This window comes from Elephantulus edwardii, unplaced genomic scaffold, assembly GCF_000299155.1.
Source record: "Elephantulus edwardii isolate Elephantulus edwardi_28Jun2011 unplaced genomic scaffold, EleEdw1.0 scaffold00036, whole genome shotgun sequence".
In the NCBI taxonomy this organism is placed as follows: domain Eukaryota; kingdom Metazoa; phylum Chordata; class Mammalia; order Macroscelidea; family Macroscelididae; genus Elephantulus; species Elephantulus edwardii.
In genome coordinates, this window is record NW_006399786.1 from 17,497,450 (window position 1) to 17,510,278 (window position 12,829).

Sequence of the window (12,829 nt, forward strand, 5' to 3'; positions counted from 1 at the left end):
ATATCAGTGATTTGGCATTGATAATTTAAGTGTTGGGTGTTCCAGTTAATAGGTTTGCAATTTGCAGTTTAAAAAGTTTAATGACCTATTTTAAGGGGAAATAAGCTTTGCACACCCCATTTTGTAGAAGAACTCTGTATTGCATTGCTCTTCAGTCTGAACTGAACCATGACTAGAGACTAGCCAGTGGGTAAGAGGCTTTCAATTGCACGTCTTTGCCCCATGGTTCAGTTGGGTTTGAGCCACCTGCCTGCCTTTGAGTTGGCAGCACAAGTCCTTAACTAGTAGACCACTAGAGCTTTCTTTTGTGAAATGTTAGGTGCTATCAAGTGGACAAAAACTCAGTGACAATGAACTATCTCAACATTTTAATTAAATGGAGGTACTTAGATAGGCAGCATTAAAAATTTCAATTATGGGGGAGCTCTGGTGGCAGAGGCGCACGGTTCAAATCCACCATATGCTCTGCAGGTAAAGGAGGGACAATCGCCTCCTGTACCAGTCAGATCTGATTTGACGGTCCCCACACACACACAAAATAATATTTTTAAAAAGTTTCAATTATGATTATTAATGTGGCAGATGTAAAACTTGGTGGTGGTTGTTGTGTAAGATTAGAACCAAATCATAGCTGCCCCAGAGACAATGAGTCCCATGGGAGAATACCCATTTTTCTTCTGCAGATGCTTGGCTGATTGGTTCATACTGTGCCTTTGGGTTGGCATTGTAGCTCCTTTATCACTAGGCCACAAGAGCTTTCTCAGTCAGTTGGTAGCTCCAGAAGAAGTAGTTAGGAAATAGTACTTCTCGAAATAGTGTTACTTTGGATATCCTTCAAAATAATAAGATGTAGTTTCCATAAAAAACAAATATATTTTTTTGGTAGTCCTAAATTGTAATTCTCACTTTAAGATAATGTACTTTTATTATTAGTCATTTAAGTTTATTCAATAGAGTACAGGTGTTAGTTGTTTGAAATGAAGTAAATTTACTGGTGGTGTAAGGTTTAGTAATTACTGCAGGTTTTCTGTTTGGCTTGAGGAGAATTTGAATACTGTTTAGGAATTTAAGACAAGGGGTGGTGTTGATGTTTAATTTTAGAAGTGTTTTTTAACTGCTTTAAACCTGGAATAGTTTTTAAATATTGGTGCATCGTCCCATGCTTTGGAATTATGATCTATGTTAGTAGAATTTAGCATTGTTTCCAAAGTAAAGCCGTTGATTTTGGTTTACTTTTAAAATGGTTTTGAGTTTATTATGTATATTAGTGTTTTATTCCTTAATGATATTTTGGATGATTGCTTTGTTTTTGGGGAAAAAAAAGGAGAATGGCAGAGGAGTTGGATATCTAAAAGAACTGTTCAGATCTTTTCAGTAGTGAAAGTAATAGGATTTTTAAAATTTTTTGGTATTCAGTTGATGTCTTTCTTGTAGCTTTCTTTATTTCGAATGGATATAAAATTTGAGTACAGTGAACTGCACTGTACCTTAAGCGTAGAATTCCACGAGTTTTGGAAATTAGCACACTTTTGCGGTCATCACACTATAGAACATTTTCTATCATCCCTTACATCGTTTCCAGTCCAGCAGCAGTCATTTTTAGTTTTCACAAAATTTGGAAGATGTCTACTTGGATTTAACATTTTCTTTTGTAGTTTTATTTCTTTTAAGGATAATGAATTTCCACTGGAAAAAAAGCAGAACATTTTGTATTGACCATAATTACAGTTCAGTATTTTGCTTCACTTGGTTCCTGGCTGGCAAAAATGGTTTGTGCTCATCTTTTTAATGTAAAGGTTAAAGACTCACTCAGCGGTGGAGTAGAAGAAAAGCCTGGCAGTCTGCTTCTGCACAACCAAAAAAACCCCAATGGAGCATTTCTACTCTTAAAACCTGGGATCACCATAAGTCCAAAATGACTTGAAGGCAACGGGTTTGGTCTTTTGGGTTAATGTTCCTTCACTTTTGATAGGATTTCTGAAATGGATGTCCTAATCTGGCGTTGTTTGAGAGAAATTACGCAGTCCAAGGATTAATTCTATTTCATTTTCTTTCCACAGTTAAGTTGATTTTACAGAATTAAAAGGTCTCCAAGAAATTTTTTAAAAAGGTAAGATTTCCAGAGCTTAAAGATTTTTCACAGAGACTTGAGAAAAACAAAAGTATCAAACAAGCAGAAAAACCATATAGAGTAGTATGTGTAGGTATACGTGACTTCTGTTTTTTTATGTCTGGTCAGTGATGTGCTTATGGTATAGAAAATTTATTGTCATGATCAGAAATAATATACTGACCGCAGATGGCTTTTCTAAATATGTAAAATTCATTGTGGTTGGTAAACTTTTAATCTACAATAGGTTGGTCTTGTTGTGAAGCAACAATTGGGCAGATTTAGAAAGTGAAGATTTGATATTTTTGATGTTTATACTATGTAGACTAGGTGATAGGAAATGTTTCTTCAAAGTAGTTGGTTTATTTGTATGGTTCAGGTGGGAGAAAGTTTATTTCTTGTTTTCTTAAATAGATAGGGTCAATATTTTTGTGATTTTTTCCTACCTTGTTGTCATTTATAAATGTTGAAGGAGATAGGAAGCAAGTAATTATTAAGCTTAGTTTGGGCTAAGGTACTTAAAAAGTAAGATTTGCTATTATGTGTACCTTTCTGTCTGCAGGTCATTATTGCTGTTGTTTGAGCTCAGCATGGCTGTAGTCATCCGTTTACTGGGGCTTCCTTTTAATGCGGGCCCTTCAGATGTTCGTCACTTCTTCAAGGGATTGACTATTCCTGATGGAGGAGTGCATATAATTGGAGGGGAAATTGGGGAGGCATTTATTATTTTTGCTACAGATGAAGATGCAAGACGTGCTGTAAGTCGTTCAGGAGGACTTATCAAGGATTGCAATGTGGAGCTCTTTCTTAGTAGCAAGGCAGAAATGCAGAAAACTATAGAAATAAAAAGAACTGACCGCGCACGTAGAGAGCGACCAGAATCTCGGGCATCAGGGGCTGGCAGCCTGTCTCGTTTTGTTGGACCTGTTAAGGAAGAAGCTAGTAATTCTGAATATCAAGATGCTGAGTTTCCTACTAATAGTACAGGACGTGATGATTTAAACCAAAGAAGGTCACGGCCAACAAGAGCCAAAAATCCTTACTTATTTTTACGAGGTTTGCCTTACTTAGTAAATGAACGTGATATTCGTATTTTTTTTTCTGGTTTGTGTGTGGATGAAGTAATTTTCTTAAAACGTCCTGATGGCCGAAATAATGGTGACGCTTTAGTAAAATTTGCTTCATGTGTTGATGCATCTGGAGGTCTTAAATGCCATAGAAGTTTTATAGGTTCAAGATTTATAGAAGTAATGCAAAGCTCAGTTGTACAGTGGGTTCAGTTTGGTGGTAAGGCAGATGATGTTCCTGTGAGAACTGAAGAACATTCTCCATCAAGAGGAATTAATGATAAGCATCTCCGAAAACGGTCTCGTTCAAGATCTCCCAGAAGAACACGTTCTCGGTCTCCTGTTGGACATTATGTTCATTTGAGAAACCTATCTCTAGGTATTTCCAAAAAAGATTTAAGAAATTTCTTTAAAGGGACTGATCTGAGTAATGAACAGATTACGTTTTTATATAAAGAGGATAGAAGAACACGCTATGCCTTGGTGATGTTCAAGACTATGAAAGACTTTTATACTGCTTTGGCTTTGCATAAGACTGTTATACAGTATCGTCCAGTTCATATTGATCCAATTTCTAGGAAAAAAATGCAGCAGTTGATGGAATACTATGAAACGATAAGATCAGAGTCAGTAGAAAAAGAGAGTCCTGAACATACTCCACAAACATATTCTCAAGAATTCACTGGCCAAAAATTGTGTATATATATAAGAAATTTTCCATTTGATGTAACAAAAGTGGAAGTGCAGAAATTCTTTGCAGACTTTTCTCTGACGGAAGATGATATTTACTTGCTTTATGATGACAAGGGTGTAGGCTTAGGAGAAGCATTGGTGAAATTTCGTTCAGAAGAAGAAGCCATGAAAGCTGAGCGCTTAAACCGACGAAGATTTTTGGGGACAGAGGTATTGTTAAGGCTTATATCTCAGGCACAAATGCAAGAGTTTGGTATAAATTTTTCCTTGGGGTCCAATGAGAATATGCAAGATGGGTCACAGTCACATGATAGAGATGAGCATTCCACTTCATTTGACTCAAAAGAGCCACCAGTATACTCTGCCAGTACTTCTGAAAACTTTAGACAACAGCTTGAGGACGTGAGAAAACCAGACAGTTTCAGGCATTCACAGGGAGATTTTAAGCCTGAGAGACACCCCCCAGAGGACTTCAGGCGCCCTCGAGAGGAGCATTTCAGGCGACACCCTGAGGATGATGTCAGACACTCTAGGGAGGAGGAATGGAGACGCCCTCCCAAGGAAGATTTCAGGCGTCCCCCCAAGGAAGATTGGAGGCAGCCACCCAAGGAAGACTGGAGGCAGCACCCCAAGGAAGACTGGAGGCAGCACCCCAAGGAAGACTGGAGGCAGCACCCCAAGGAAGACTGGAGGCAGCACCCCAAGGAAGACTGGAGGCAGCCCCCTGAGGAGGACTGGAGGCGGCCCCCTGAGGAGGACTGGAGGCGGCCCCCTGAGGAGGACTGGAGGGGGCCACGTGAAGAGGACTGGAGGGGGCCACACGAGGAGGACTTCAGGCAGCCTCCTGAGGAGGAGTACAGGCATTCTCCTGAAGAAGATTTTAGGCGATCACCCCAGGATCATTTCCGGCGGCCACCCCAGGATCATTTCCGGCGGCCACCCCAGGAGCATTTCAGACGTCCTCCCCAGGAGCATTCCCGGAGAACACCTCAGGAGTACTCCCGGCGACCACCTCCGGAGCATTTCAGGCGACCACCCCAAGAGCATTTCAGGCACCCTCGAGAGGAAGGTATCAGGCACCCAGCAGATGAAGATTTCAGGGGCTCTCTTGATGAAGACTTTAGACACCCTCCAGATGAGGACTTTAGACACCCTCCTGATGAGGACTTCAGGCAGCTCCCCGAGGAGGACCTTAGGGGAGTTATGGAGGAAGACCCCAGACTTGCTGATAATTTTAGACCACCTGGTGAGGAGTTCAGGAGCCCACCTGATGACTTTAGAAGTCATCGCCCTTTTGTCAATTTTGGTCGCCCCGAAGGTAGCAAATTTGATTTTGGAAAGCGTAATATGGGTGCTTTTCCTGAGGGGAGATTTATGCCAGATTCAAAAGTAAATTGTGGTTCAGATAGAGTTACTTCTATTAAGATAATGAACCTTCCATTTAAAGCTAATGTTAATGAAATTTTAGACTTTTTTCATGGTTATAAAGTCATACCAGATTCCGTTTCAATACAGTTTAATGAGAAAGGATTACCTATTGGGGAAGCCATTGTTACTTTGGTAAACTATAATGAAGCTATGGCTGCTATTAAAGATCTAAATGATAGGCCAGTTGGTCCACGGAAAGTTAAGTTGGTTTTGCTCTAGAGAGCATGTCTAAATTCAGCTATAGCTTCCCACAGTATTGATGCAGTAAGATGCATTTTGAAAGTGTTTATTTTTAATGAAACAATCTAATTTGATTTGTATATAGAACAAATGTAAATAGAAGATTAATCTTCTTTTTGCTTGCAAATTTACTTTTTTTTTTTATAATTTAAGATTGTATACACTTCCCCCTCTGACAGTGGGGAAGGAACTAATTTCTTGAGTTCATTTTAATTGATGTTCTGGGTAAATTTGTAGAGTTGTATTTGAGGAATATAAAGTTTAGATCTACTTTTATTTCCATTCTGTACTTTTATTCAAACTGTTTAAGAAAATGGTCAGTGACTTGATTTTTCAGGTTTGGTATTTTCATTGCTGCCTGCCTGCAGACCTAATGCCCTTTTCCCCTTTTGGGATATTACTGTGTTTAGCTTTCTGTTAAATATGATAGTTAAAAAATGAACAGACTGTGAACCTGACATTTACTTGTGTAAAAATAAAATGCTTTCCATGTTTCCATGTTCATAACTTCGCAAAATTTTATAAAAATAAAAAATTGCGACGGAATAGATCAACTACTTGTATTTATATGAAAACAAAACACAAAGTACAGCTGGATATTAGGAGATTTTTTACCAGGTACATTCAAAGAATATGACAGGAGGGTCCAGACATTCTTTGATATTTGTGTGTACAGTGATAAGTATACTTCTGTGGCTTCTCATCAAACAAATTGACAAGCAGTAGCTTAAAATACTTGTAAAACCCAAGTAACAATTATGTGTGCAAAGGGATTTTCAGACTTTTTCTAGAAACAATAAAACGGGTATTTGTTTCTAGAGATGATTTAATTGTAATTCATGTAATTGTTTCATTGGATTTTCGTTTTGTAGTTTCAAAATTTTATATCCATTCAGAGATTTAGTAAGTGTAATAAGATTCTTATCAAATTGAATTTTCACATTTTTAGTCCATATTTAGTGTAGACATTTTGCAAAAGTTGGATTTGATTTTTCTATTTAATACTTAATTGACATTTGTAAGGTTGAAGCATAATCTCAATCTTAATATGCCCTAAGAAATTTGAGGCTTATTATTAATTCCACAAAAATACATCATGAAATTTAGATTAAATACCAAATTAAGATGACGCAATGAACAAGACAGGAAGTAATGGTATTTTTTAAATAGTCTGAGATGAAATAGATTACTCAATCTTTCGGAGGAATATGTGGATGATTTAATCCTGTTCACATATCAAGAATGTTAATCTGAAGCTTACAATAATTTAGTGGAAGTATTTATGAAATTGGAATGAGATGGTGGGGGGGCGGTATGTGACCTCAGTTATAATAAACACATGAGAACCCTGGTGTGCATCAGTTACTTGCTTAGCTGTTAATCTAAAGGTTGGTAGTTCATATTTGCCCAGCACCTTTGCAGGAGAAAGACCAGTTGATTTCCCATAGGGTTTACAGTTTAGAAAACCCTATGGGGCCTATGAAACATTGGGTTGCTATGATTTAAAATTGATACTATTTCACTTAACAGGAAAATGCAAGCTTTGTTAATTTTTACATCAGTTATTTGATGTGCATCTTTTCTCAGGTTCTGCTTGCAGTGATGAATTGGTTGTGGTAGGAGTACCACAGAAATAGGCAAATGTTGGAAACCAGAACATTTTCCCCTCACTTCCTAAATTCTCCCTTTTAATCTCATTCCTTGCACATCCTTAGTTTCTAACAAGAGAATGGTATACTAACTCCTGTACTATTCATCCAGCTTCACTGATTGACCATGAGTTTTATGTTCTTCTACCATCAAGTACCCTTATTTCTTTGAATCTCAACATTTCTTGTCCACTAATACTGCAAAGTATAGAGCCTCACTGGTGGTGCAGTTGACATTGTATCGGAAAATAGGAATTTTCAGCCCACCTGAGGAGCTGTCTATTGAAGAAACCAAATCAGAAATATTCTAGGTTGGACAATATATGTTGTCTAGCAAAACTAATTTATGCGTAGAAAGGAAACTTAAATCCTATAATCAGCATAAGAATGATACTATTAGGTGCCTTTTAAGTTGTTCGGCCTAAGTGTGTACAACAGAATAAAACCTTGCCAGGTCTTGCAATCTCTACTTGGCTGTATCCTTTGTTTCAGTCCATCTCCTTGAGGGTCTTTCCTTTTCCTCCTCTTTTCCTATATTTTTGAGTATAATGCTCTCTGCTAAGTACTGGTTCCCTGATAACATGGGCAAGGTGACTGACTTGTAAAGTCCATCTGCACTTGTGAGTCTGATTCAGTGGTTCTTTAGGCATTCCATGTTAAATTCAAGACTGCCTGTATCACAATTCAAAGGTATCAGTTTTCCCTTAATCATTGTCCACCTTTCACATGCATATGAAGCAGTCAAAGACATGACTTGGGTGCATTTTTTTAGGTTTTTTTTTTTAACATTCTTGCTCTTTAGGAGAGCAGATGTTAACATTAGGCTTGCCTAGTGCAGTGCAGCTTTTTATACGTTGACTGCTGCTTCCATGGATGATTGTGGATTCAAGTAAAAGGAAATCCTTGACAAATCTCTTTTCCATTTATGATGTTGCCTGTTGGTCTAAGCATAAGAATTGTGTAAGCTCTGGTGGCTTGTCATGTGTCGAATCGCTTGTGACTCTATAGTGACCCTATGTACAACAACAGCCTTAATGAAACCCTGCCCTTTTCCTGTGCCAGTTGCACTCTCCGATACCCCCACCCTGATTACCCCAGTTACTGAATCAATCCACCTCATAGAGGGCCATCCCTTCCTTTGCTGTCCCTCCACCCTCCCAAGCATGATGTCCCTCTCCAAGACTGGTCCCTCCTTACAGCATGTCCAAAGTATGTCAGACAAAGCCTCAGAATCCTTGCCTCCAAGGAGCAGCGTGGTTTAACTCTTTTCAGGATGAATCTGTTTTCTTAGCAGTCCATGGTACACGCGATACTCTTCTCCAGCACCACAGCTCAAAGGCATCAGTTCTTCTATCCTCCCTAGTCATTGTCCAACTCTCTGATGCATAACGTGATTACAAAGACCATGGCCTGTATCAGATGCACCTTAGTCTCCATAGTGACACCATTGCTCTTCAGTGCTTCAGAGAGGTCCCTAACAGCACACTTTTATCATTGCAATATGTCTCTTAATTTCCTGGCTGCTGGTGCCAGTGATGTTGACTAGAGCCAAGCAAACTAAAGTGGAACAATCTCAATCTAATTTCCTGGCTGCTGGTGCCAGTGATGTTGACTAGAGCCAAGCAAACTAAAGTGGAACAATCTCAATCTCTTCACCATCCATCCTGATGCTGCCAATTAGCTCAGTGGTGAGACTCTATTTGTCGTCTTGATACTGACCCTCAATCCATATTGGAGGCTGCAGTCTTTGATCCTCTGCAGCAAGTGCTTCAGGTCCACCTCAATGTCAGCAAGCACGGTTGTGTCATCTACATAATGTAGATGATTGATTTTTGACCAATTCTGACGCCACACTCCTCATAGAACCCAACCTCCTGGATAATCTGTTCTGCATACACAGGTTGAAAAGGTATGGAGATAGGACACATCCCTGGCGGACACCCTTCCCAATTTTGAACCGTACAGTGTTTCCTTGGTCCATTTTGACGACTGCCTCTTGCTTCAAGTATAGGTTTTGCATTGTTGTTGATATGTGCCATTGAGTCGTTTGCGACTCATAGCGACGCTATGTACAACAGCCCTAAACCCTGCTCTGTCCTGTGCCAACCACATTGCCTGACACACCCATCCTGATTACCCCAGTCACTGAATCAGTCCACCTCATAGAGGGTCTTCCCCTCCTGCACTGTCTCTCTACCCTACCAAGCATGACATCCCTCTCCAAGGACCTGTCTCTCCTTACAACATGTCCAAAGTATATCAGATGAAGCCCCAGAATCCTTGCCTCCAAGGAGTAGCCTGGTTTAACCCTCTCTAGGATGGATCTGTTTGCTTTCTTGGCAGTCCATGGTATTCTCAATACTCTTGTCCAGCACCACAGCTCAAAGGCATCAATTCTCCTTAGTTACTGTCCAACTCTGATGCATAACAAGTGATTGCAAAAACCATGGCCTGTAGAGGCGCACCTTAGTCTCCAGAGAGACACCTTTGCTCTTGAGTACTTTGGAGAGGTCCCTAACAGCAGACTTTCCCATCACAATACATTTTTTGATTTCCTGGCTGCTGGTGCCAAGAGTGTTGACCGTGGAGCCAAGCAAACTGAAGCCGTGAACAATCTCAATCTCTTCGCCATCCATCCTGATGCTACCAATTGGTCCAGTGGTGAGAATGTTTGCCTTCTTGACATTGAGGTTTTGCATTAGTACTATTAAATGTTCTGGAATTCTCATTCTCGGAGTCAGCCACAATTATGATCTCCACACAAACGCCTTTGTATAATCAACGAAACAGACATTCCTCTGGTATTCCTTGCTTTCAGCTAAGATCCATCTGACATTAGCTACAATATCTCTACTACAATGACCCCTTCAAAACCCAGCCTGGACTTCTGGCAGTTTTCTGCTGATGTGCAGTTCCAGTCATTTTAGGATAATCTTCAGTAGAATCTTGCATTTTAAATCAATGATACTCTCTAGTTTCCACACTTAGTGGTAAGGAATTGCCTTGCCAATCTAAAGGCATGCAGTTTGAATCCACCAGCTGCTCCATGTGAGAAAGATGCTGTGTAATTTAGTGCTTCTGAACACCCCCTGGAGGGTCAGCTATGTGTTAGTTCTGACTCCACAGAACCCAGAATCTTTGGTCCAATCACAAGGATTTTTTTCTTTTTATGGAATTGTAATCCATAGTGAAGACCAGTGTTTGATCTTTCGTAAGTTCAAGTCTTTATTCAAGTGCTTTCAATGAGTAGGTTGTTGATGAGTCTTCTGTCAATCCTGAGCATTCATAATTGTTATTTTTATCGCTTACTAGAATGTCTTCAAGGGTGTTGATTGTCCCTCCATAGGGCTTTTTTTCTGACTTGGAGCCACTGGTGGATTCACACTGCTGGAGGTGCTTGGCCTTTGGGTTAGCAGTGCATCAGCTTGCTACTGACTGCCGGCCATCAGAGCTTCCTGAAGACTATGATCTATGTTTATGATTGTAAAATGGCAGCAGTAGAACCTGCTTAGATGCAGGGGAAGTGATGAGGTAAAGATAAGCCCAAGGCAAATCCTAGGAGGTAGAATTGAGACAGCTCATTTTTTAATTGTTTTTGTGTGTGTACCATCAAATTGGATCTGACTGGTACTGGAGGAGATTGTCCTTCTAGCACAGCATCTGGTGGATTCAGACTGCTTACCTGTAGGATTGCAGACAGCTCATTATACAAATCATTATCAGCCAGCTGGCTGCATCATGGCATTGTCAACCTTGCTGAATTCAGTAACTCATTTCAGTGGCCATGCGGAATGTACAGGTCATACTGAAGTGGTTTATTAAGGAACAAGGTACAACTAAGGATCATAAACTTGTAGGATAGATTCTGGAAGAGATGGAGAGCCTATATAGCCCTTTTTGTTTGGCTCTTAGTCCCCTTGGCTGTGTGGGACTCCTGCAGCTCCTTTAGGCATGTATCCTTGTCATCACCAGTGGCAGCCTCTTCTCTCAGTCAACTGTCTTTTGCTTGCTGATTTTTCCTGAACCACCTATGGGGTTGACTGCATATATACAACTCCAGGTCAGTTTTAAGGCATAGACTCCTAGGGATTGGAGATGGAGCACAAATGGATTAATTTCCTCTAAGAATACAGGCACTTCATTTAAATGGCTGTATTGTGGAAGGTGCATATTCAGCACGGGGCAGGCTGCCCCCAAAGGTTAGACAAAACAGACCGAGTTTACTCCTTACTCATTGCTATCGTACTCAACTAATTCGAGGAGTTCACTCATCTTTCTCTCAAGGAGAAGCTGGTGGATTTGAACGACACGAGAGGTGTGGCCTTTTGAGTGAGCAAATCCCTATGGGTTATGCCACCAGAGTCCCTTAACCCTGGAAAACAAATCTGCTGGAGCAAAAACCATCTCAAGATGATGGAGGAAAAGATCTTAAGCAGTTTCCCCCAATAATCAAGGAAAAAGGCCACAATAAAGATCTTCACTAGAATGATTTATATTTCTAAGTATTATATTGATAATGCTAATTGTTACACCTTTTTTTTAGTCCTTTTTTAGGGTAATTTGTCAAGGCAGTCATTTCTCTTACAAACATATTTGAGATGGGCAGAGCACACATTTTCTTTCAGAATTATGGACTTCTTTTAGCTGTTGCAAAAAGCTTATTAACATTTGGTTCAAAGCTTGTGCTAGGGGTAGGAAGGAGAAGCTTGCTGCTGATGGCAAGGGGATGCAGAGGTGTCCCCTGTAGGCCCCTGGTGATGCTTGAGGGTGAGTCCTCTGGAGAGATACTGGCCCAGCCTGGCCTGGGGCAGCCCAGTCTTCAAATGTTGGTTAGTTGGTCACCCATCTTCTAAAGCAGTTTCACATCCTCATCCAGGAAGTTGTTCTCCATGAAGTCAGAGAGATGGGAGTCTGGGTAGAACCATGTTGTGCAGATCCAGAATGGCCTGGTTCAGGTTCTTTTCCAAGGCAAGGGCTGCTGACGTCTAGTATTTTCCCCTCACTCAAGGCAATCATCATCATCATCCTGGGGTGGCTTTAGTGTATCCTGGAAGAAAACATGGCTGCTGCTTGGCACCCCGGCGTTTCATGCTTTCCAAGGCCAAATTCTTGTGGTCAGAATAAAAACCCAGAGAGAGGTAGGTGTAGAAGCCCATCATGTGAAGGCTGACCAGATGGTTCCACTTCAGCAAGATAATTGTGACAGATCTGAGAGCTCACAGTTGGTCAAGGATTTGGGGCTAACAATAAAAAAAACCACCTTAGTTGGTCCTCAAAATTGGAGATCGCTAAGAAGATGGTCCTGGGGTTATGCATGGAGATGAGTTTTCAAGGGTATTCCAAGGCTGGAGGGGAGTTGCCAGGTCTTTTCTGTCCACTTTGTTGAAGCAGGGGACATCCACAGAACTGCTGGGGAACTGCTAAAACGTCAGTGACACCGTTTGAGCTCTACAGAAAAAGCAACTGATACTTTAGTAAGCTGTTCAGCAAGCAGCTAAATTACTGTTTCAGTATAATACTGCAGCCCTGCTCCCATCAATTTCCTCCTGTTTGTAACATAAATGCTGAGAAAATAAAAAATGCAATGATACCCTTTGTTCCTTAAGAATACTTACGGTTTTAAAATGTTTTAAAAGTTTAAA

The 12,829-nt window shown here is 40.4% G+C and overlaps 1 protein-coding gene across 1 annotated transcript; it reads left to right on the forward strand.

Moving 5' to 3' along the window:
* The first annotated feature begins 2,700 nt into the window (after nucleotides 1-2,700).
* On the forward strand, nucleotides 2,701-5,517 carry RBM12B (RNA binding motif protein 12B). Its single transcript, XM_006884593.1, has one exon. The coding sequence runs from the start codon at nucleotides 2,701-2,703 to the stop codon at nucleotides 5,515-5,517; it is 2,817 nt and encodes a 938-aa protein (XP_006884655.1).
* Nucleotides 5,518-12,829: the final 7,312 nt, after the last annotated feature.